This window comes from Tetranychus urticae, chromosome 2 (assembly GCF_039701765.1).
Source record: "Tetranychus urticae isolate SD_2017Ah chromosome 2, NJAU_TeUrti_SD_1.0, whole genome shotgun sequence".
In the NCBI taxonomy this organism is placed as follows: domain Eukaryota; kingdom Metazoa; phylum Arthropoda; class Arachnida; order Trombidiformes; family Tetranychidae; genus Tetranychus; species Tetranychus urticae.
This window is the reverse complement of record NC_142959.1, coordinates 20,751,074-20,776,722: the sequence shown is the minus strand read 5'-3', so window position 1 is coordinate 20,776,722 and position 25,649 is coordinate 20,751,074. Positions and strand designations below refer to the sequence as shown.

Sequence of the window (25,649 nt, the reverse complement as noted above, 5' to 3'; positions counted from 1 at the left end):
TTCATTAGTTTCAACCGTTTCTCCTTCAATCCATTCAATTATCATTCAATCCTTTCCTTCAATATTTCATTTCATTTATTTTCCCATTTCTTTACCATTCATTTCATTCATTTTAAACCATTGATCAACATTAAATTGTAAAATCAAATCAAATTATCAAATTTTGTCTCTCAAAGTCTTCTGTTTAAACCAAAAGATTGATCGATTAACCAGATTTTCATCCTTTTCATTTTCTCATCTTCATGTTCATTCCAAGTTTATTATTATCATTATTAAATAGCACAAGATTGATGAGTTGCTTTGCTTGTCAGGCAAACATGTAAACATCAATAATTGATTTTCACCTTTTAATTATCATGTTTTCAACCTGAAAATGAAAATGTTTAATCTTAATTTAGGTTGACATTTTTAAATGAAAAAGCAAAGCTGGCAAAATTTAACCCAAAAAGTTGATTCTTTTGTCTTTTAAGTTAACCAATATTACATTGTTATTCACACCTCAACATTTACATTAAAATGAAATTTCAAGATGAACAAAATTTTTTCATTTCCATGATTCAAATGGAACCATTTGTCTTCATTTAGGTTAACAAAAGGGAAGATCATTTTTGATAAGCAAGATTCAAGATGATGATGATGGTGATGGGTTAAGTGATGAAAAATGTTTACTCAGGGAAAGTTTAATATCGGTTAACCTTAAAAAAATATGATAAAATAGAGGAAAAAATGTTTCTTTGAAACAATCATTATAAAGGTATCATCAACAAATGTTGGGGAAACAAAAGATGAGAAAAGGTGAAAAAAATGTTTCAAATCTTTACGCCATCTTCCCAGCTAACCAGAAAAAATTCACTCCCAGAATTTGTAATAAAATAAAGTTTCAAGCTCACGTTTACAATTGTTTTTCAGCTTCAGCTTTTTTCCTTCTCATCATTTCACTGGCTTTGATTACATGTAACATGTTTTTCACTTGGATTTCAATGTTAACCTTTTCACTTTTTGGGTTGCTTTTAGCCTTTAATTTTTCGGTTTTTAAAAATTAATTTTTGGGTTTCATTTGTTGCAATGTTTGACTTGTTAATAATATATTTGTAATCACTTTATGATCTTTGATTTTTTTGAAATTTGATTTTGAAAGGTTTTCTCACTGTTATTCAATCAGACTTAAATTTGATTTCTGTTTGTTTTTGTTTTGGTCACAGATTTTGAACATGTTTGGGTTTATGACTTTTTTAGGTGTTTTGTTTTGCTTTCCAGTTGATTCATGATAACATGAGAATCAAAAATTGCTGGATATTATTATTTGGCTCATCGTTGGGTCAGTTGGTTTCTTGTTTCTCTCTTGTCTTCATCTTTATCTTCATTTCTTATTCTTCTTTTTCTTCCTCTTTTGTATTCTGTCTTTTCATTTGTCTTTTTGTGCCTTCCAGTTAACTGTCTATGTGTATTTATGGGTGACATTGGGTTTGATTTTCAGGGAATACTGGTTTAAGTAAGAAAAGAAAATTATTATCGTGAAAATTCCCTGAAGGAGTTTTGCTTTTGCTTCAACAATTGAAAAGACTTGTACATAATATTATTGTCACATTGACGATTCAATTCACAATATTGCAAACTCATGGCTAACTCTTGTAAATATTGTTACGATAACATGAAGGTGGAAGAATGAGATAAGAGAAAAGAGAGAAAGAAAAATGGGAAAAATGAAGATAATCAATATGAAAGTATTCAATGTGAAAAATGTCAAATGAATTGAGTTAACTGATGAAACGAGAGAGAAAGACTTCTGTGCCTGGAAAAATTCATTTCATGATCAGAGCTGCACTCTGGTTACGTCTTTTGCACTCATTTACAGTTTTCTGTCACGAGTATTTCAGCTAATCAACTGCATCTGGAATCAACCATTATTCCAATTCAATATATTTTTAATAAATCAAAAAATGGCTTCAATTGAAATCGATAACAAAAACGTGGTTTTACAGCTATTCTGACTGTCAATAGTCAATAAGATATTAATGATATTAAAAGATTTTGATCATTTCAATACAAATGTTGGATCAAAAAAGGATTAGACAGTTTTAGTCGAAATTCTGATTCTGTTAGCTCCATAATTCAATTGAAGTTAACTTCCTCGACCGATTACGATAGTCTTCAGGTTTCTTCTTAACCTCAACACTTTGACTTTCATCTCTTCCTAGTTCTGTCTTTACTTAAGCACAAACTTCATTCTGATTGAATTGTCAACGAAAGGATGTACCAACAGCATGTGGAAATAAAGAGTAACTAAACTAACTTTCATTTACTTATATCAAACTGGATAATTAATTTACTAATTGAGTAAAGTTAATTTTTGTTAGCATTTCAAAGAAAATTAACTAATAAATAAATCGATAGACGGCACCACATCAAGAGATCAGATGTTGTGCATTAAATTACAGTAAATAAGCAAAACAAGTCTAATGTCTGGTGTAAAGATAATTGTTTAGGCTACTTTTTCATAATTAAATATCAAAAAACCTTGTGTTCATCTTTTATTAGTTAAATCTTGATTCTTGAAATACTCATATTGACTCGTCAACGTTCTAGTGATTATTTTTGAAATTGTGTTTATCTTTTCATGTCAATTGATTATTGGATCGAAAAAAGTTTAATACTGTATCGATCAATAATTTTTGTTTTCCATTTGCGTATGTATTCTTTAATTGTCTTTTATTTCATGCCTTTTACCATCCCTCAAATAATAGAACCTGTTCGTTTTAGATGAGCTTCACGAATAATTTAATTTTGCTTTGTAGAGATATCAATGTAACCAATGAAAATGGAGGTGATATCATTAAAACTTTCTTCGTGCAGTTCGTCACCGTAATACGTCTGGGAATAAAATAAAAAATGAACATTTTAAATAAAGATTAGCTCTTAATGATGCTTGCCTAGCAATGTATTGAATTGATTATTAATTCATTGCCTATCATTTTATTCGAAAACATATTACTATGACGAGATGTGTAAAGAGAGTTTCATTGGTAACGACTTCAACCCTTTGACTGTAACATAATTTTTGACTGTTTCGATTAATTCTTATAAGCTTAAAGAATAACTCAATATTTTCTTATTCTTGTTAATCAACTTTTCTGTCTATTCATCATCAGGAAATCATGTCTGACTTAACTAAAGAAGAAATATCTCGTTATAGTCGCCAATTATTACTTCCTGAAATTGGAAAGGAAGGCCAGGTTAAACTTAAATCAGCGTCCGTTTTAATTGTTGGCTGTGGTGGTCTTGGTTGTCCTTGTGCCGTTCATCTTGCTGCTTCTGGTATTGGTAAAATTGGTTTAGTTGATCATGACAAAGTTGAACTTTCTAACCTTCATCGACAATTTCTTCACACTGAATCAAGAGTGGGAACATCTAAAGCTAATTCTATCAAGGAATCTTTGAATCAATTGAACTCAGATGTTGATTATGTTGTTTATGACACAAAATTTAATAAGACAAATGCTGTTGACATTATCAAAGAGTATGATGTTATTGTTGATGCGACTGATAATGCACCAACTAGGTACCTGATAAATGATGCCTCTGTTGTATCTGGAAAACCATTAGTTTCTGGAGCTGCTTTACGGTTCGAAGGACAGTTAACTATTTACCATTACAATAAAGAAACACCATGTTATCGTTGTCTTTTCCCTAAGCCACCTGTACCTGGGACAGTTACCAATTGTAGTGACGGAGGTGTTCTTGGAGTTATCCCTGGAATCATAGGTTCTCTACAAGCCTTGGAAGTAATCAAAATTATTACTGGATTGGAACCCTCTTATGCAGGAAAAATGCTTCTTTTTGATGGTTTAGCAGGATCTTTCAGAACTGTAACAATTAGAGGAAGATCTAAGGATTGTGCAGTTTGTGGTGACTCGCCCTCAATCGGGCACCAATTGGTTGACTACGAAGCTTTTTGTGGTACACCTATGTGTGAAGAAAATAAAAGTTTGAAAATTCTTGCTCCTGAAGAAAGATTGACGTGTTCTGAATACAAGGAATCAGTCGTTGACAAAGATGTTCCTCATTTATTGATTGATGTTCGCCCAGCAGTTCAAGCATCCGTCTTCAAATTGAATCATGCTTACAACATTCCACTTTCTAAGATTACAAATAATGATGGAATGAATAATCTTAAGGAAATGATTGAAGATAAGAAGGTTAATAAAGTGTATTTTATTTGTCGAAGGGGTAATGCCTCTCAAAAAGCATGTCGATTCACAAAGGAAAATTTAACTGACATCGATAACATTGAATTCAAAGATATAATTGGTGGTATGACATCTTGGGCCAAAGAAATCGACACCGAAACTCCTATTTTCTGATCTCGTTAACCACAAACATCACGAACATTCAATTGTATAATGTTGTCAGAAAATGCTGTTCTTTGTAAACTAGTCTTTACGATGTACAGACAGACCTGAAGTGGCATTTCCGATGAGTATCATGTCCAAGATACTTATAATAAAGGCTATCTTATATTCAAATCTGTTTCGTTAGATCGCGATGTCTATTATTGTAAAATTTCTTAAATGGCGGAAAAATTGAATCTTCATATTTTTTACCGCTTGAATGACCTATTTTCAATATTGTTAAATTATTTGATGTTACTAAATAATCCGCATTTAACATGTAGCACTTTATTATAACATGATTTATTGATAATTTGAAGTATCAACATATGCAAACGATTGATTGTGAATAAACAGAGATTAAAAAATAAGCAATAAATTACTTTATTTTATAAAGAAGTTTGTTTATTTCAATTTTAAATCAAAAATTTAAATATTTGTCTAATCAAAAAGACCGAAGCCCATGTCGTCATCTTCTTCTTCTTCCTCTTCTTTCTTCTCTTCTTTAGCTTCTTTAGCTGGTGAGCCACCCTTAGCAGCTCCACTGTCACCAGAGCCAGCAGCGGCAGGGGCACCACCACCGCCTCCAGAAGGCACTGAAGCAAGCTTGGCTGAACCTAGATTTAATGAAAATAAAAATATCATCAGAAATTGATCTCAGTTTAAACATAAGAATCTTAAGAACTCAACAAATAAGTAATGATATATTGGACTATGATTCTTGAAATAACGAAATAAAATTTACCTGCAGCGATCAATTCTTGGAGGTTTTTGCCAGCAAGTTCTTTGATAACTTTTTCGGCTCTCTCTTTATCTACTTCGATACCGACTGCACTTAATATGCCAGAGAGATCATTGATAGATGGGTTAGAGTTACCACCAAGAGTAGATAACAGGTAAGCACACAAGTAACGCATTTCTGTAAGAAAATAAAATCATTTTGTATTAGTATTGAATTATTGAAATTATTCACTAGGATTCAAGCACAAAAGAATCCAAACAATACTCACTTAAGGTTATTACCACGAAACTTGATCGAACTCACCAAAAAATTTAAGAAAATTAAATTGAAAAATTAAACTAAATTAAACCTCTAAAACACCGAATCAAACGGAAATGCAGGATGTAAGGGTTTGTTTCTGTAAAGAAAACTGTATCGTACTAGCAGCGCTATCTATTGACAATAAAATGTTGAAAAATGGGCATGTCTCAATCAGCTGATGAGAAATTTATTTCGTCTTTGATCTTTTGTTCAGGCTTGTTTATCTTTCAATTGAAATCTATCAGTGTTGTGTTAATCAACTGTTAAATCGTTAATCTTTTTTTATTCAGTCATTATTCCTTTATTAGAAATCCTTCCGAGAGATACTCTGTTATGGTTGCTCACATTTAATCTTTTTCATTGATCTACTATAGAGCATTATGTCAGAAAGTGATACCAGTGGTGATGAAGTAAACAAACCTAAATCTTTCATTGACCAACTAGAAGAAGAATTTAAAGATAGATATACTGTTCGTGATACTGAGTACATTAAACAATACAAGCGAGAATTGAGTAAACCACCCTGCGTTCATCCGTGGTCTGTTAGATCAAATGATAATCGCCACAATAAACGTTCATAAATATTTTCTTTTTGTCTAATTTCATATCTATCGTTACAATTTGCTCTATTTTCAACAATTTCAAACTCTGATTTCAAAATTTTATGTAAGTAAATCAATTTATTTTCAACTCTTAAACAACAATCTAATTTTTGTATCTCTGATTTCTTTTTTCACCATTCAGCCTAACATGAAAAACTAAACAATCAATTATTGCATTGTTATTGTCCTGTAAAACATGGCTGTTGGTAATTTTCTTTTGCTAACCCAAATTGCTGGCTATGCTGCCTCAACAATATTATCTTTATGTGTTTTAATACCATTGATTGTTAATCTGCGTGACATGAAAGGAAACTGTTTATTGTATACTTCTGGAATATTTCTTGATACAGGAGATTTCGTTCCAAAATGGGCCTCTTCCGGTTATTGTACCTACACAACTGTGCTTTCGTGTCAACTCAATCTAGTTTCTCTGATTCAATTAACCAGAATGTCTTACTTTTTGCGAAGAGGAGTTGACAGGTATTCAACTATACCCATAAATATTGAATCTTTGCACTATCTGGTAACATTTCTTGTTCTTTTGACAGCTCATTCATTTCGGCGTTTTGGGATACAATAGTTGCCTTACTATCTGTAATCTTCACGATTCTTGCGGCTATATTTGTCACAGGAGGATTCTCAAAATGGTGTAGAGCAGTTACACAAAGATTCAGTTCCTGTGAAGCCGGACAAGGAATCCTTTCTATTAGCAGCCCGGATGGAGTTATCAATACTTCGAACTTCTCCATCCAAATGGGAACTGTTCAGGTGAATTTCTTCACCCCTGAGCTAAAAATTAAACAAATTTTACCTTGTTTGACTTTCTTAGTAATTTACCAAAATTTTCTATTCATTTTCCAGTTTGGCATTTGGACATTATTCGTTACTTGGGTACTTTTACTTGTACTGGCAGGCAGAAAACTATTCATTTACCATGAAAGAGAAAATCTGATTGTCAGTATGTCAAGAGACCGTCGTCGGTATGCTGCTCATGGCTACAATAATTTGGACAAATAAAAGATGCAGTCATTTAAATAATGATGTTAACCAGTATTTTTTCCATTGTAGTCTATATTATTAAATCAAGGAATCCAAAAAAATTCTTATTCTGTTTTGTAATATAATTCAATAAATATCTTGTCTATTCAATTTGCATTTCTCAATTAACTGAGCAATTTAATGATTGAATGATTCATGAATTTTACATACCCGTGATTTTACATATGCAAAGTTGAAATAACAGCAATATGTAAAAATTTTATGATATTTAACGGTTTATTTTGCATTACATCTAATTATTAAAGGGAGGAAAAACCTTAACTGTATTTCAATTGCAAGAGCAATCTACATGCATGCATTAATGCAATGACTGAACAGTCCCTACACGTTTAACTTCCTTAGTGCATGTGAAGAATCGCGTGGTTAAAATATACATTTATAAAAACTTTGCCTATTCTTGCTGTAATTCAGTTTTATTCCAAGTCTAATTTAATTTTCAATTTATTTATTGTAAAAATATAATTATATAATCTTATAAGTAAGTAAAGTTTTGACTCTATCAGTGGAAATCGCAGTGAATTCTTTAAAAATTCATTACTAATGTAAAATGATTTTATTTTCTTACAGAAATGCGTTACTTGAGTGCTTACCTGTTATCTACTCTTGGTGGTAATTCTAGCCCATCTATCAATGATCTCTCTGGCATATTAAGTGCAGTCGGTATCGAAGTAGATAAAGAGAGAGCCGAAAAAGTTATTAAAGAACTTGCTGGCAAAAACCTCCAAGAATTGATCGCTGCAGGTAAATTTTATTTCGTTATTCCAAGAATCATATGCCAATATATCATTACTTAGGTGTTGATTTCTTAAGATTCTTATGTTTAAACTGAGATCAATTTCTGATGATATTTTTATTTTCATTAAATATAGGTTCAGCCAAGCTTGCTTCAGTGCCTTCTGGAGGTGGTGGTGGTGCCGCCGCCGCTGCTAGCTCTGGTGACAGTGGAGCTGCTAAGGGTGGCTCACCAGCTAAAGAAGCTAAAGAAGAGAAGAAAGAAGAGGAAGAAGAAGAAGATGACGACATGGGCTTCGGTCTTTTTGATTAGACGAATATTTAAATTTTTGATTTAAAATTGAAATAAACAAAATTTTCTCTATATAGTGTCGTCAATCGGTTTTATCGTCACTCAAAGGTGCTACTGTAAATGTTGAATTTCAATGCCTAAGGAAATAGCAAGTCTAGGTCAATCAACAAATCTGTAATACAACCTTGCTTTGTAGACTTCGATCTAGAAGGCATTTAGATTGTAATTTCTCATTCAGGTTCAGATTATTTAACTCCATTTTAGGTCGGTCGTGTTATAATATCGTTAAATCGGTATATTAGCTGTTTTATAGATTATAGATAATATTGCAAATGCATATTTCCTTAATTCTAGTAATATCATTCAGTAAATCCAAACATTTTTATGCTATTTTTGGAGGCACAATATCTATTGGAATAACTTAATATACTTATAATATACTTTTCCCTTACAATGATAAGTACATATTGTCAGTGTATCTTGTTAGTTCAATAGCTTTTTCGTTCTTTTCAATTTTTCTTGAGTCTTTAAAATTGGACAAAACTAAAATGAAAAGTTGGAAAGTATAAGATTCAGAAGTTATCGAGATTCTTAAAAAAGCTCAATCAAAATAAAAAGGTATTCGCGTTTTTATGTATTTTACATCTGATTAGTATTAGATGTATTTTAAAAGTTTATCAAATCTCACTTATTGATTTAAACCTTTCAAACTATTCGGCAATATTATTGATCTTTCCATATTAACATGATACAAAGTACCGTTTGATTGCAAAACAAAATCCATGCTAATTCCTATTCTTAAATCATCACCCAAAACAGTCAAACAAAATATAATAAAGCGAAAATGCGAGATTTCCAGATATTAATTAGTGATCTCCAGCTAGTTGAGAAAGCACCTGTACTCACCTGGATTGTCTAAAATTTGTCTTCAACTCCATGTTTAATTTTTTACTAACCGTCCGGTTTCCCTTTAATAACGTTATCCATGCAAATTCAGTCTTACTATCGATTATTTAAACAGGGATTTTTACTAATTCATCATCATCATCATCATAGTATGCTGATTTAAATACATGTATAATGTAAGCAGCTTAAAACTTACTTGTTTTATTAAACACGAATAGGAACATCTTCAGGTTTTAAAAAGGATAGGAATCAAACCAGTCGAGTCAGAATACTATTAGTCAATTTCAATAGAAAACAGACAAAAGATTTCATTGTAGTTAAATTAGAATCTCAAAACACAAATGAGTGATTGAGTATCCTTAATCATCTCCCCACTGTCGTGGTATTCGTTAATTGAGATCTTATTTAATGGTAATTTGAAATCAACTTCATTATCAGTTTTCAGGCTGGATTTTATTTTAAATGCAATTCAAATATGGTTTTCCTGGTTGGCTCGTACCTAACTAATACGATGGATAGGATATCCAATATACTAATGTAATCTTTTTGACTATTTGGCCCTTTTGGCTTATTGTATTTGAACAATTTTGATAATCTCTTTTGGAGTGCAGTCTTTCAAAACTCATCTTAAACATGGATGTCGAGAGTGCATTCATAGAGCATGTACAGGAGGAGTGTCATTTATGGTAAATTTCAACTTCAAAACATTCTTGTTGTCAAGTAAATATGTTCCTCTAATTGTTGTTAGTTTTAGCCTATCGCAATTGTTTTAGCTATTATAGTTTCCGTTCTGTAACATTGAAAATCTTCAAAATCAACTTGAAATCAACAGAAGAAACTTGCTTTAATCATTTATAACGTAAGTAATATGGTTTATTTGTTTTTGTCTACTTCCTTATCACCTTGAGATTCGTTCATCTAATAATATGTAATATGAGATATACATTTCAACTTGTATTGTTAAGTGGATGTTATTATCCGGGAAATTTGATATCTTTTTCCATCAATACCAGTACAAATTCAAAACTTTTGTGGTCAATTTAGTGTCTACTTGGGTTTTATGCCAAATAGACTATGCTAAACTTTACACAGATTGTCAGCTCGATAGGCCTAGCAATAGAATCCACGTCTAATTGTAATCATCATCACCTTGCATATTTATCACTCACAATCATCACTGCGAAACTCTTTTCGGTCTTTACCTTCGAATATCTTTGATTTATTCTTTATTTTATTTGAATACTTTTTTTATTTCACAGCAACAATGGGTTATGAAGCTAGTCTGTTTCTGGAGAAACCAAACGATGAGTTTATCTGTTCAATATGCCTCGGAGTATACGATGATCCAGTCTCTGATGAATGTGGACACGTTTTTTGTTCAGCCTGTTTAGAAGGTTGGCTTAAGAGGAAGAATAGCTGTCCAATGTCATCTTTACCTTGTTCAATCGCTAAAATACGTAAAGCTCCTCTTCCATTGAGAAACCTGATTGGAGCTCTGCAAATTCTGTGTGTTGAATGCAAGAAAAATTACGTCTCACTTGATCGATATGAAGATGGTTGTCAAGATTGTTTTATTAGACGACTTACAAATCGAACTGCTGCTAAGGACAGTTTTGCGCGTGGAGCCAGGCAAACTCAGGCTCAGGCTCAGGCTCAAACATCTGACAATATATGGCAAAGCGATTGGGTTAAATGGGCTGGTATTGTTGGTGTTGCCACTGCTGGTTTACTTGTTCTTAATTCCAGTATGAAGCATAAATCGCGAGATAAGAAATGATCAATGTTGGTCATTTCTGGTTGAAAAATTGGCTTGCCAAAAGATTAATGACGATTAAGTGTACCTTTCTGAACTAACCTGAAACTGGATTTGCCTTCCATTCAAAAAAATTTTCTACTGAATCCCTTCTTTATTGAATCACGCATATTGATCTCTTACTCAAGTCATGTTTATGAGCTTTCATATTAATTGCTCTACTGATGTTTACTATTGTGAGCACTGTTAAAATTAACCAACTCGAATTGGAATTAATAACAATCAAGTCTGTGAATGGCGTTAAAAAGTGAGAATGTCTTTAAAACTATTAATAAAATTTAATTTGCATAACTTTTTATTTGATTGAAATTCTGTGATCGATGGTGATTGGCGATCATGATGATGGCCATATTTGATCAATATCTAAAAAACCTATGTATGAAATTGCTTAACAATATTCATTCTCAAACCATTAATTTTATATTCAAATAAACATAAACTTTTTCGTTCAAATCAATTGTATCAAACTTATTAAACTTTTTCCTTTCGTATACATCATCGTCGATAATTTTTGAGACAATAGCGTGAAGCTTTAATAAATATATTGACCAATTTCCAACCTTTGTATTATTGATTGACTGCTCTGGCGGCCACTCTAAACTTGGCGATTCTAGCTATTAACTAGTCACAATTATTTCGTTTATGCTTCGTTTTTCTGCATCATCGTACGACTTAAGAACTGTCCAATACTTGAGCATCTCTTCTCTGATCCCTTGTAGCAAATGCCGAATGAATGTTTGACTTTAAAATTCTCACAAGCTTACTTTTTTGTTTCTTTCAGTACCATTAATCAGGACGTTAAGTTTTTTGCGAGTTATTAGTTGATAAATCCCGATTAAAGGTTCTTCTCTCTTTTCAGATTCGGCTGAAGTGCTGAAATTTACTATTTTAGATAAAAAACTGTTGTTAAACATCATCGGTTACATATTTTTTTCAATTTACCAACGGTTCGTTCAATTTCGGTAATTTACTTCAAAACTTTTAGCCTCGATATTTCGAGAATGGCTTCACCTACAGTCATCATTCTTTTACCAATTTAATCATGTACTAATTAAACACTCAATTGTATTTAATAGCTTTGCATAAGCGCATTCTGGTATTGATATTTGGGCTGTAAATGCAAAAGTAATAGCTTATTCAACAAAACAAACTCATAATAAGCAATATCTTGGTAAATAAACCAATTTTCTGGTTAAACTGGCAAATGAATTTCAAAGAATGCTGCCAGAGACTCAATCATTTGATTAAAGAGTTGAAACTTGGATTTGTTTGTAGGGAAATAAAAACTGAGTATATTGGTGCTAATTAATAATTCATCCGATAGACACTTTTCGAGAAAATCGAGGTCAAAGATGAAACTTCGATCGCCTTTTGTGCAATTACGGAATGAGATTTTTTTATGAAACTCATTTTCCAGAGCTAACTTTCAATGATTAACCAGAAAATGCACTTATTTTTAGAAATAAAATTTTCTGTCCAAAATTAAACGCGTAAATTCGATTTTTACTTAAACCGATTTATCTCTGAGACCGTATCAGTTAGCGAACTGAAACTTATTACTCGAGGATAAAAATTTGTTGGGTAACATCAGGAATTGAATATTTTTTACCATTTACCAACTGTTCTCTAGATTTTGGCCATTTACCTAAAAAGTTTGGACCTCAATAGTTCGACAATGGTAGCAACTACAATCGTCATTCTTTACTTAATCATTAGTTTCTGTTATCAGCTATAGCATGATATGACTGAAAACCGAAGAAATCTCATCTAATTCATTTAATAATGTATATTCTGCTAACACGTGATAAGTAAACATTTACTTTTGTCAATCTGGTATCAAATCCGCCAACCTAACTAATGCAATGTTATAACTTAATTTGTAGCTTCTTAAAGTATCTAGAATTGAAATATATCATAGCCCATAATAAAATCTAATGCTGAGTCACAGATTGGTGATTGTTGGTGCTACCATTGTCGAACTATTGAGGTCCAAACTTTTTAGGTAAATGGCCAAAATCTAGAGAACAGTTGGTAAATGGTAAAAAATATTCAATTCCTGATGTTACCCAACAAATTTTTATCCACGAGTAATAAGTTTCAGTTCGCTAACTGATACGGTCTCAGAGATAAATCGGTTTAAGTAAAAATCGAATTTACGCGTTTAATTTTGGACAGAAAATTTTATTTCTAAAAATAAGTGCATTTTCTGGTTAATCATTGAAAGTTAGCTCTGGAAAATGAGTTTCATAAAAAAATCTCATTCCGTAATTGCACAAAAGGCGATCGAAGTTTCATCTTTGACCTCGATTTTCTCGAAAACTGTCTATCGAATGAATCATTAATTAGCACCAATAGACTCAGTTTTCATTTCTCTACAAGCAAATCCAAGTTTCAACTCTTTACTCAAGTTATTGAGTCTCTGGCAGCACTCTTTGCAATTCATTTGCAAGTAAAACCAGAAAATTGGTTTATTTACCAAGATATTTGTTAAAATGAGTTATTGCTTTTGCATCTACAGGCCAAAAATCAAAACCAGAATGTACTAACGCAAAGTTATTGAATTGAAATGAATGTTTAATTAGTACATGATTAAATTGATGAAAGAATGATGGCTGTAGGTAATGCTATTCTCGAATTATCGAGGTTCAAAGTTTTTAGGTAAATGGCCGAAATCAAGCGAATTGTTGGTAAATTCAAAAAGATATTCAATCCATGATATTTACCAACAATTTTCATTCAACAATAATAAGTTTCAGTTCTTTAATTCTTGCGGTCATAGAATGCTGAAGGTTTAATTGAAAATCGAACTTATCTATTTGCTTAGAAATCGAAAATTTTATTTCTAAAAATAGGTTAATTTTCTGGTTGACAACCAAAAGTTACATCAGAAAAATAAGTTTCATGAAATAATACGCTTCTTTATCTGCACAAAAGACGATCAAAGTTCTAACTTTGGATTCGTTTTTCTCAAAAACTGTTTATCGAAGAAATTTTTACCTCGCATAAATGGACTTAGCTTTCATTTCCCTACAAGCGTTCAGAACCCAAATTTGAAAGAAATGTATTTTTACCCGTTTGTGCTCATTTCTCTGTCAGTATTTGCGTCAATTTATGCATGAATTTGACAATTTTATTAGTTGTGTCTTTTTAGCAACAACTTGGAAAGTAAATGTTTCTAATTTTTGCCATTACACTCATTTAAATGTTTAATTTAGTTAATTATTAGTGGAACAGTAAAGAGAAGATCTTGGAATAAAAAGACCATGAGCAACTAAAATTAAAGAAGAACTTTTAATCGGGATTATTTAACAAATAACTCGCAAAAAACGTCTGTCTGAGAATCTGTTCAATTGATTCAACTTTTGTCAAAAATGGTAGCCAAAAACAAATTACAATTGTAAGATTGACAGAACTTTAGAAGCCTATGAAAATAGCCTCGATTCAATTGTATTAATAGTTAAATTAAAGATAAACCCACCTACAGCAGTCATTTGGCATTTGCTAGAAACGCAAAGAAACTAACAAAATGTGCATAAAGAATTGAAGGATTAGAGAAACGCTCTGCAATTGTACGATGGTTCATAGAAACGGAGACAATCAATAATACAAAGTTCGGAAACTCATCAACCTATTGAAAAAAGCTTTACGCTATGGTCTGAAAAATTATCAGAGACGATTATATTTGTAAGAAAAAGTTGAATAAGTTGAATCGATACAATTGAGTTGAACGAAAAAGTTTATGTTTATTTGAATATAAGATTAATGGTTTGAGAATGAATATTGTTAAGAAATTGCATACATAGGTTTTTTAGATATTGATCAAATTTTTTTGTATGGCCATCAACAGAGTTGCAATTTGGACAGAGAAAATTTTAACAACATTAGAGCAAAGAGAAAGAAGATAGATAGAGAGAGAGAGAGAGAGAGAGAGAGAGAGAGAGAGAGAGAGAGCAAGAAAAGAATCAGGGATTCGTTGCTTTTTGTATCATAATAGACAGAATTTTTGAGAGGAAAGATTTTTTTTCTAAGAGAGGTGGAAAGAATGTTGTCCTTCGTTTGCAGCAAACAATAGTTTTTCTCGCATTATTTCAATGCTAGAGTAATCTGGTAGTTTCAAGTAATTTACACAAGTCATTACACTAGGAAGATAATTATCAGGATTTTCACCAGGTTCAAAAGTTTTCCGTACAACAGTTAACGGGGGTGTTAGGCTTTTCAATCCTCCAACTGGAAGTCGAGGAGAACCAGTCACAAATTGTAGGAATTTACGTTGTTCATCACCATTAAATGACGATAGTACTTCAAATAAATATTTAATTGCTCGACTGTCATAGGTATAACCATGATCTGGATGGCAACAATCAATCAGTGTTTTTAAATCCCATGATTGGTGACTACAACCACAGAAAAGTTGTTCCAATTCTTCTGGATAAAATATTTGTAGTTGTGCTAATGATAAAACAGATTCAAATCCTTCTCTGAAAGCTTCCATTTGTCGAGATACTCCTTCAACCATTGTCCAATGTACCATTAATCGTAAATATTGGTCTATATTTTCCAATGTAACAGACATGTCTTTACCTCCTTTACGTAGTTCAATTTGTGGGAAACCAGGCAAAGTAAAATCAAGATGAAGATCTTCAATTTCAACTCCACTTAAAGTTAAGGATTCTCGGTTAAGTCCAGAAACTCCTCTTTCCTGGAAATTTTAATCAACAAAAATTAGTGTTAATATATTGTCTAAATAATAATTGATTGTATTGAAAATTTTGAAAATTATTATCAAAATAAATACTAACCATGAGATTTTTCTTTTGTGCAATTAAATACATATTTGTTACAGATTTTGCTAAAGTTGAATCAATAAAATGCATATCTGACACATTTAGAGTGGATTCTTGACCCAAAAGCCATTTGTAAAATGGTATACTTAAAGGTATATCAACCTAAAAAAGAAAATAAAAACGCCAATGTTAAATTAAATGAATATTAATAAGAATATAATATTAACAATATTATGATCAAAAGAGATTCTTACCATTCTAGAGTCAGATAATGCTTTGGCCATAAACTTTCCAAGTAGTCTGTATCTACTTTTTAATTTGGACAAAGAGGTAGTTTTTGTTGATTTACCAACTGGAGATGGAAATAAACCTTCAGAAGAGTAAATATATTGAATGGCTTGTTGTGCTTGTTGTTGTAACAATAATTGTTGTTGTTGTTGTTGTTGCTGTTGCTGCTGGTGTTGTTGATTTTGGTGATGACGGTGTGATTGATGATTTTGGTTCTGATTCTTGTTCTGATTCTGATTCTGATTTTGTTGGTTTTGTTGAATAAGATTAGTATTACAATGTTTACGATTTGTTTTGGTAACATCATTCTTGAGCAATTGATTTATATCAATCATCATTTCATTAGATCCATAATGTGGTGATCCTGTTGTTGCTAATTTATCATTTGAATATGAAAGAGGCATAATCACACTTGACGAAGTAATTGCTTCACCTCTCCACATATCTAAATCAGCTCGTTGTAATTCTTTTGAAACTAAAGCATAAAATTCCAATGTTGGACCTAATCCAGTTCCAACTTCATTCTCATATTGAATTTCCAACAATGCCTTTGAATTACCAATATCATGAAATACTGATTCAGCTTGTCGTAAAATATCTTCACGAGTTACAGTTTTCTTTCTTTTATCCAATCTCGGTGTTACTCGTTCACTAGTATCACTACTATTCAATCCTGGTGTTGTATCTAAAAGACGTTGTAAAGCTCGATCTCGATCAAATGATGTTATATAAAATAATAAATGACGAGTCTCAAATGGAAACAGGAATGGGCATACATAAGCTATTTGAGATAACCATTGGGGCAAATTACCAGTCATTATCACAAGTGGATCTTGAAGTTGACGATTAGCTTTGGCTGTTAGTTTACTATTTACAAATTCACTTTGCGGTATGGCAGGATTTGAACTGATTGTTAAATTGTAGAACCAACTCCAACATCGATTTAATGCATTTAAAATTCTCAATAGACTCATTACTTCCAAAGAAGAATCTTCAATATTAACACAATTTGGCAATGAAGGAATCAAATAATTGTATACTATTGATGAGATCGTTGGTGTTTTCCCTTCAAGCCATAATTCATCTTTCTTCTTTGATCCAGATGATGATGATGATGATAATGATATTGATGACGGAAAAGATAATGGAGAGTTTGATGTTGAGTTTTTATTTGCTGATTTTGATGCTGCACGACGTCCATAGGTAGTAGTATTACTAGTATTAATACCACTACTACCAATACCAGAAGATGCAGAAATTGCTGTTGATGATGAAGGTGTCATTGAAGATGTTGATGTGGAAGGATAAGAATAGGAATGACCATTGTTTGAAGCACAATTTCCTGAGCAAGTTAAATGATGATTCAAAACAGAAGAGGATGGTGTTGATGATGATGATGACGATCCTGATCCTACTGTATTTGTCATATTTGATATTGGCGTTATATCTGACAACAATGCTGCTGCTGATATTGTTCCTCGTCCAGATCGACTACTTCGACTATTATTATTATTGTTGTTGTTATTGTTATTAGTATTAGTATTAGTACCAATAATTCCAGCAGTTGAAGTTGGAGTTGAGTTTGTTGAAGATGTCGAAGCTGATGGATAAGATACACTTGGTAATCTATCATTCAATGAACGGTAATATATTGTATGAGTTGTTACCCACATATTTGAATTACCCATTGGTCCATCAAAATCAGTATCAGTTTCATGACCATCAATTGATTGAGAATTACCTGCTCCTCCACTAAATTGTCTTATAGCTTGATAAACTGTCATATTATATGGAAGAATACGATCATCAATTAAAAATTGTATCTTATGACGACCTTGGCCCTGATTCATCACAACTGATGCCATATTATCCTCAAAATCGTCATCTGAATTATCATCATCACTATTACCATCATCATCATCTTCTTTAACACGACCATAACCTCGTAATAGCAAATATCTTTCAATTGCTTGCACCAAAGCCAATGGATCAATTTTAACAGGTCCACCTCTCCATTGTTTCAAAGTAGTACAATCTCGATGTCTAACTAAATTACATTTCAATTGATGGGTATTGAAAAATTTCAATGCACTTGTCCCCCTTATGTTACCTGTTCCAGTTCCAATCACATCGTGTACTCTAACAGGGAATTGCTCCAATTGTGAGATACAAGCATTTAATTTTGAGACAAGACTTGACATTGGCCGAGTATCCAAGTTCAATTCATTTTCATCATTTATCACAGTATTATCATCAACAGGAGTTCCCAGGAAAACATGAAGAAAACGTCGAATCCTCATATTCCTATCTTCCTCTCCATCCTCGGTGAAAGTTAAATGTGTAATTAATTTACCAATTATTCCACAATTAATTAATTCAAATGGAGAAATGTCTCCATCCAATAGTACACTTCGAAATTCTTTCAATCCTTCCAAATCACAGCTGTTTTCAAATATTTCTATTGCTCCATTAATACGATTTAATGTGCTCATTGCTTCATTCATTTCATTCTCATTGTTGAAATATTTTTCAACAAATGCCTTTGCTTGTTCTCTTATCCAACTTCGTATCTTCTCTTTATTACCATTAGATGAATGGGAAGAATGTGGAGATCGAGGTGATCCTGATGTCGAAGATGATGAACCTGCAAGATGATGATGAGAATGGTGTGAGTGGTTATGATGAGAATGAGAAGAAGAAGAAGGTGAATGAGAAGAGTGGTGATGGTGACTATGACTATGATGACCATGACTATGATGGCCATGATGATGGGAGTGAGAATGATGATGGTGATGATGATGATGACCCAATTGATCTTGTGATTGGGAAATCAGCATCGATTTACGATTACTTAGATTTGAACCTGCATTAGAACCAATTATATTGGGACCTGCAGTATTCCATCGACGCCATCGAGCTGGATAAAGATTGGCAAAAAATGATGACGTCTTGGCTGCAGCTGAACTTAATTTAGATGAAGATCGACTGCTACCTCGACTTGTTGTTGTTGCTGTTGCTGCTGCGGAAGCTGCGGCTGCGGCGGCTGCTGCTGCTGCCGCTGCTTGTGCTGCTGCCTGTGCTGCTGCTTGAGCTGCTGGTAAGCCTCCTCCGAGTGATGATGAAGATGTTGAGGTTGAAGCAGTTGGATTATTATTCAAAGATAATCCACTTGATGATCCAAATCCAAGTGTGTTTGAGCCAGACAAAGGTGATGATGAAGAAGAAGATGGAGTTACACCAAATGGACAACCAGAACCAAAAGCATTTAATCCCAAATTATTATGTAATCCTCTTTGTGGACCAATTATATTTGAAGATGTTGGCGTCAAAACATTATTATTGTTGTTATTATTATTGTAATTTGTTTGAGCATCAGTGCTATTTGTATTTGGTGTTGCTGGAGTTGACGATGCTGCACTTGAATTTCCAGATGAAGGTGTACCACTATTTCCAGAGTATGGAAAGAATGGCATTGAAAGATAAGGAGTCGAAAAAAAGTGTGAACTTAAATTTGCTGTCATTGGATCATAATCACCACCACTAACTCCACGATTATTACCATGCATGTTGGATAATGGCAATGGTGATGACGAATTTATACAATTGTTAAAATGCATAGACAAAGAGTCGATTCCACCTCGATTTTTACTTCGACTACTGCTATTATTACTATTACTGCTTGTACCACCAATACTTCCAGCAACTCCACCAATGCTGCTACTGTTACTATTGCTACTACAGCTATTACTGTTGCTGTTGCTACTCAGAGAAGATGACGAACTTGAAGAGGATGATGCTGGTGGTGAACCACTTGTTGATCCTTTCTTTGAACTACGTTTCCGTTTAAGGACATCACTAAGTCTTCTAATGAACAAAAAAATTAGATTAAATTAATCAATTAAATGCAAATATAAGTAAATTTATGTAAACATTATCATTATTTTCTATTGATTATTATGTATTTTCTTATTAGATTTTAATTTCAGAATCCGGTAGAGCAAAAATTCTCATCAATAAATTATTTTATGCTCGTATTGATTATCATCATAATTAATCTGAATAAGAATACACAATAAAAATATGACAATATTATGAAATTCTGAATTTCATAGATTTAGCTAATTTTTGTTTGTGCAGTGAAAGTTAACTCAAGTGACTCAAAGGTTAATGACATTTTTTGAATATAATTTTGAGCTAAACTCAAACAATATCAAATTGTGAAATTCAAATTTGAATCACTTCCGATTAAAAATAATTTATCTGGAAAACCTCTGCACATTAAAGCTAAAATTATATATTGAAATTCAAACTCACAATTGAGAAGAACGGGAATCCACAATATTTTCATTTGTTTTAGAGACTGGAGATTTGTTTGATCTTGTGATTATTCCAGTTGCTATTGAAAGAGAAAAAATAGAAAAATAGAAAGATAATGAGATAAAATGATATTTAAATAAGTATCATACAGCATGAGTGTTAATGTAAATATGAGTAACTTACCAGACGATGGTGATGATGATGGAGGCGATGCCGATGATGATGGTGAGGAAGTAGCTGTAATAGTGGCATTGGACGCTGCTGAAGTAGTAATGGCAATTGGATTAGTAGTAGCATTTGTACTTTCTTGGTTATTATCATTATTGTTATTAATATTGTTGTTGTTAACCATATTTATATCATTTGTTTGTGCAGTAAAAACTTCGTGTGGCATCCCACATGAGGATGAAAAACTTTGTAATGGTGATATATTACTCAAGGGACTTCCAGATTCTAGAAAGCAAGATGACACATAACTTTGACCAATTAAAGATGACGGAGACGATGAAGTACTTTGACCAGTTTGTTGTTGTTGCTTTTGTTGTTGCTGTTGCGGTTGATGTTTATGTTGATGTTGATTCTGCTGCTGCTGCTGCTGTTGTTGTTGTTGTTGCAGCTGGTATTGTAATCGAGACTCAATTTTTATATTTGTACTTGATTTATTTGGAGATGATGAAGGTATATATGCACTTATTGGGCTTGCTTCACCAATAATTGTTCCATCATTAGAGATTAACTTCTTTAATTGATGAATAACACCTTCTCGACGGAAGTAAATAGCAAAAATATCAGGTAGCTTTTCCATCAATATGTAAACCATTTGAATAGCACCAGCAACTACTCTAAGATCAGAAGATGGTAACATTGCAGCAATGTGACTTGATACAGCATGATTTTTCAAAACAATTCGCAAAAGATCAGAAGATGAATAATAAATTATTCTCAGCAATGCTCGAATACATTTATGTCGTACTGATGGACCAGCAGAGCTACTATATACTTCATACAAAACACCAAAAAGACTTTTTATGAAAGACTCTGCTAATTCAGGTTCTTCTTTTAAACATTGAATTCGAGCATCATTTTCATTAACATTGCTCATCATCATTGCTTTCATCATAGAAGAATGCGAATTATTATGATTATGCATCTTATTCGGTGGCGTATTATTTGGAGTACTTGAATTATTGCTTGAATTTACATCTTTTCCCATTTCTTCATTTTCAGCTTGTTTACCTGGCGTTGTATCCATTGAATTATTACAAATTTTCAAAGGAGTCTTTGTATCATTTCCAACAATTTTTGTTTTTTTCGTGTTTGATGTTGGTGATTTAGTTGTTGTTGTTGTTGTTACTTGAGATGATGGTGATGATGATGATGATGAGGATGATAGTGGTGGTGTTGTAGGTACTCCTAATGCTGCTGCGGCTGCTGCGGCTGCTGAGGCTGATGTTGCACCTGATATCATCATCATCATAGCTCCAGATAAACCTAAACCAGATGATGATGATGTTGATGTTGTTCCATCTGAATTATTGACTAGACGTTGAATTAAACGTGAAGTCCCAGTATCTTCATTTATTTGTTGCATCGAATTAAAATCTATCACATATGTACGTCCCATTGTAGTCAAACTCATTTCATCTTCACTTGCCAAATGAGCAGCTTCGATCATTTTACTATCAATAGCACTATAATTATGCCACATTCCTCTATCATCTTTCCATTGCCAAGTAACTCCACTTGGAATCACATTTGTTTGCTTCAACCAATATCCATCAACACTAAATATACCATCAGTTGGTAGCTTTGGCATCAATTCTCCGATAAGTGAAGTTATCTCGTAAAGCTCTTGTGGGCTTCTTGTGGTCAATTCAATATATTCTTTCGTTGCACTTGAACCAACCAATAAATAACGAATTGTATCGGCTATGTCTAAAATTTTGTGTAAATAAAAGAAAAAAATATAATTAGTAAAAAAATATAGAAATAGGAAATTGAATCGCAGTAAAAATTGACTTAAAAAATTAAAGAAAAAATATCATCGACAATAAGCCTAATTGTTAACATATAAAAATAAACTTGACCTAAAAAGATTCATGATTAGTGTGCTTTATTATTCATTGCATTTGCTCCATTCACCATTTTAGGCATTTCCATTTTTATTATTTCTATGTGCTTTGTTTCTATGAGGATAAACTCTGCTTTGAGGGCTGACATAAGATACCCATAAAAAAAGTCTGAGATGATACATTAATATATTGATCATATTTAAATCGAAGAAAAAAAATGAATTAACAAAGATTTAAGGAAATCAGGAATATTTACTTTATAAAACTTTTTCTAAAAGCTAATTAATCAAAAGAATAATATAGTGCATGGAATATTAAATATCAGACGACATAAAGAGAATTCACAAAATTCAAAAATAATTAATCTCATAATGGTGTTTGTAAGCAACTCGTCAGCTATATTATTGGACCGACCTCGGAGCTTGCTTACAATGAAAAGTCTATAATGAATAATTGCTTCTAGGATGGATCAGTTTCATGTATTGAGGCACTTTCTCTATTCTCAAGATAAGCTGATAAATTGACAATGGTACAAATAAATGATAAACTGAGAATATGTATCAACAAAAACATTAGAAAACTAGAAATATCTGCAATAAGTAATCTTCTTTTTCAAAGGCCTGAGTTTATCAAATGAAGAAATCACATGTTATTAATAAAAATAATGACTATAAAACGATATGCAAAAAATAATAGTCTAATAGATAATTAAAGTCTGTTAATCTCTCTGAGTGGTAAAAATGGTAAACCTCAGAATGAGAAGAATGATCATGAACAGATCAAATAAAAAAAATTAAAAATGAAAATATGTTGGCCTAGTTGGGTGGCGAAGAAAGTTAACCCATGTTTGAAGGATGACAAGGTTTAAGTATAAATCGCATTCAACTGAGTTGTTTTCCTCCTTTGTTGTTTAGCTATAGCAACTAAGAAATAATATGGCTTTGTCCTAATCTTTGCTAAATGCCAATGGATCTAGTTTGGACTGTCTTCCTATCTATTCTCTTTGCCTTTACTCACAGCGCATAGATAATGGTTTGATTACAATCTAAGTATTTAATTTCTCTAAATTTGCGATCAATACCAAGCCATTAAATTATAATATAATAGATATGCATAAAGTAAAAACAAAAAACAATACTCACTCAATTTAAGAAGTTGTACTGCTAATTGAGGACATGAAGCACACATTGTAGCCAACATCCTTATCACCATTACAAATGTTCCTGTACTGATTATTGGTGGTGATACCAATAATAATTGTTGAATATTTGACAATAAATTGTTCTCGGTAATTTGTTGCAAAATTTCTGGATGATGTTGAAAACTTTCCACTAATCGAGAAAATGCTAAGCACAAGCTTTCAAGGCATTTTTTATCTTGATATTTAACCAGATGGGAACCCAATGTAGACAATGAATCTTTAACATAAGAAAATTCTTCTCGGGTTAAATTTTGACAACAATTGGCAGTTATTGAAAGTGCAGCTCGTTGAGCATTAATTGTGAAAAAATCTAAATATGATAAACAAGCAGGTACACCACCAGCGTGTAAAATAGCTTTACTATGTCGTCGAGAAAGCATCTCTAAGGCTGTTAATGATTGCTCTGCAACATCCATACATTGAATAAATTGTAGTTTCTCAAGAAACGCTGGAATAGCGTCAACCACGATAGCTGATGACCGTGGTAATGATTCCATCATGTATGTTAATGCTCTACAGGAATGATTCATTATATCAAAATTTTGTTCTAATTGAAGTAATGCTATTAAAGCAGGTACTGCTTGCTTTGCTGGAAAACCTGCTAAAGTATCTTCATTTCCCATTACAAGTAATTGGCACATTTCCATCACAGCCTGTAACTGTTGTCCTTCATCTCCTTGAGCTTGTAATCCTTGAATCAACTGATGAGCTCTACTACTCGTTTTATTTCCCATAGATCGATGAAGAAGATGATGAACTCTAGGACCAAGAGCACTAAATAAATGTGGTGGTAAACCTCTTGCTTCCAAAAGTGCTTGTAATCTACCCATCTCATTATCATCAGGTTCACTATCCAAAGCACCAGAGCTAGATAAGGAAGACAAAGGCAAACTGCTACTACTACTACTTCCCCCACCACCACTGCTACCACGGTCACCACTGCCACTACTAATTCCAATAACACCACTAACGCCATTGTTTTCATTATTAACAGCAACAGCACCACTATGGCTACTACTACTATTAATATTATCGTTCGAATTATTGTTTGTGTTACTAGAACCATTGTTGTTGTTATTGTTGTTGCTATTATTATTAGCATTGGCATTGGTGTTGGAATTGATATTGATATTGGTGTTACTGATATTATCAATAATATTTCCATTATTACTTGTAGTATTAACACTACCAACACCACTGGTTCGCCCTTTAGATGATAAGCTATTAGAGCAAATATTAGGTGTTACATTATTTCCTTCACCTGATAGTGAGGATGATGACGATGAGGATGATGATGATGATGATGAAGTGGATGAGCTTGATGAAGCTGATGAGGATGATGAAGCTGAAATCGATGATGATGTTTCTGGTAAAGATTGTACATTTTTCTGTTCATTTGCATAATCTTCTTCCATTGCTGTACAACAATCTCTATATCGATTACCTATAAAGCAAAAAAAAATAAAAAATAAAATTAATATCAATGTGCGGAAAATTATTTCTTTCTTTATAAATGTATATGTAGGGACAAAAAATAATTAAGCTATGATGCTATGTTTTATTTATCACTTATTTACCAGAATTAGATACTGATGATGCTGCTGCTGTAGCTGCTGTTGCTGTTACTATTGTTGGTGAAGATAAAGCTTTTGTGGAGTTACAAATACCAGACAATGGAGAGCAAAGGCTTCTACGGGCTTTTTTTGCTGATGTTGGTGAATATATTGGCGATGATGGTGATGATGGAGTTGAATGAGAAGTTGATGGTAATGATTGTTGTTGGCGTTGTTGATTCTCGTGATGTTGCTGGTCCAAGGTTTCACCTGATCTCCGACGTAAAGCCTGAGTCTTGGATCTTAAATTGTAGTGAACCATTTAAGAAGGCATTTAATTTTACATTCAGGCTTCTATTCAATGTGAAGATGAAAAAATATTAAATAAATTAAAGAAAGAAACTAAATTTCATCATTTTAGACTTAAAAATACAAAAAAAAGGAAACACAATTATGACAAAGTAACCATTTTTGTTAATATTAAATACCCAAATGAACGCAGTACTCAGCAAAATGTTAACTGACTTGTTTCTACAAAAATCTAAAAAAGAAAACAAAAAAGCGATTGTATCGATTGCATCGAGTACATCGATAAAGATT

The 25,649-nt window shown here is 32.4% G+C and overlaps 6 protein-coding genes across 8 annotated transcripts; 4 read left to right on the top strand and 2 right to left on the bottom strand.

The window, feature by feature from the left end:
• The first annotated feature begins 2,456 nt into the window (after positions 1-2,456).
• On the top strand, positions 2,457-4,523 carry Uba4 (Ubiquitin-like activating enzyme 4). Its single transcript, XM_015939779.3, has 2 exons — positions 2,457-2,687; positions 3,150-4,523. The coding sequence occupies exon 2, from the start codon at positions 3,156-3,158 to the stop codon at positions 4,359-4,361; it is 1,206 nt and encodes a 401-aa protein (XP_015795265.1). The 5' UTR covers positions 2,457-2,687; positions 3,150-3,155; the 3' UTR covers positions 4,362-4,523.
• Positions 4,524-4,756: 233 nt separating this feature from the next.
• LOC107371635 (large ribosomal subunit protein P2) lies at positions 4,757-5,496 on the bottom strand. Its single transcript, XM_015939781.3, has 3 exons — positions 5,399-5,496; positions 5,134-5,307; positions 4,757-5,005 (listed from the first exon to the last, which is right to left on the bottom strand). The coding sequence occupies exons 2-3, from the start codon at positions 5,303-5,305 to the stop codon at positions 4,830-4,832; spliced, it is 348 nt and encodes a 115-aa protein (XP_015795267.1). The 5' UTR covers positions 5,306-5,307; positions 5,399-5,496; the 3' UTR covers positions 4,757-4,829.
• Positions 5,497-5,634: 138 nt separating this feature from the next.
• On the top strand, positions 5,635-7,181 carry LOC107371634 (transmembrane protein 179). The gene is made up of 4 exons (XM_015939780.3): positions 5,635-6,096; positions 6,175-6,512; positions 6,581-6,800; positions 6,894-7,181. Exons 2-4 carry the CDS (start codon positions 6,229-6,231, stop codon positions 7,047-7,049), a joined length of 660 nt encoding a protein of 219 aa, XP_015795266.1. The 5' UTR covers positions 5,635-6,096; positions 6,175-6,228; the 3' UTR covers positions 7,050-7,181.
• Positions 7,182-7,473: 292 nt separating this feature from the next.
• On the top strand, positions 7,474-8,187 carry LOC107370922 (large ribosomal subunit protein P2). The gene is made up of 3 exons (XM_015938880.3): positions 7,474-7,569; positions 7,659-7,832; positions 7,961-8,187. The coding sequence occupies exons 2-3, from the start codon at positions 7,661-7,663 to the stop codon at positions 8,134-8,136; spliced, it is 348 nt and encodes a 115-aa protein (XP_015794366.1). The 5' UTR covers positions 7,474-7,569; positions 7,659-7,660; the 3' UTR covers positions 8,137-8,187.
• Positions 8,188-9,719: 1,532 nt separating this feature from the next.
• Positions 9,720-11,287, top strand: LOC107371876 (E3 ubiquitin-protein ligase NRDP1). Its single transcript, XM_015940030.3, has 2 exons — positions 9,720-9,880; positions 10,281-11,287. The coding sequence occupies exon 2, from the start codon at positions 10,286-10,288 to the stop codon at positions 10,796-10,798; it is 513 nt and encodes a 170-aa protein (XP_015795516.2). The 5' UTR covers positions 9,720-9,880; positions 10,281-10,285; the 3' UTR covers positions 10,799-11,287.
• A 3,270-nt stretch (positions 11,288-14,557) lies between these two features.
• Positions 14,558-25,571, bottom strand: LOC107370761 (E3 ubiquitin-protein ligase TRIP12-like). Of its 3 annotated transcripts, none has more exons than XM_089267275.1 (8): positions 25,074-25,571; positions 23,438-24,940; positions 20,407-22,158; positions 20,221-20,302; positions 18,758-19,770; positions 15,873-18,550; positions 15,634-15,780; positions 14,558-15,533 (listed from the first exon to the last, which is right to left on the bottom strand). In XM_089267275.1, exons 1-8 carry the CDS (start codon positions 25,369-25,371, stop codon positions 14,859-14,861), a joined length of 8,148 nt encoding a protein of 2,715 aa, XP_089123401.1. In that variant the 5' UTR covers positions 25,372-25,571; the 3' UTR covers positions 14,558-14,858. The 3 variants fall into 3 exon arrangements, with proteins under 3 accessions (XP_089123401.1, XP_089123402.1, XP_089123400.1); XM_089267276.1 differs by having other exon boundaries at positions 18,770-19,770; XM_089267274.1 differs by having other exon boundaries at positions 15,873-19,770.
• Positions 25,572-25,649: the final 78 nt, after the last annotated feature.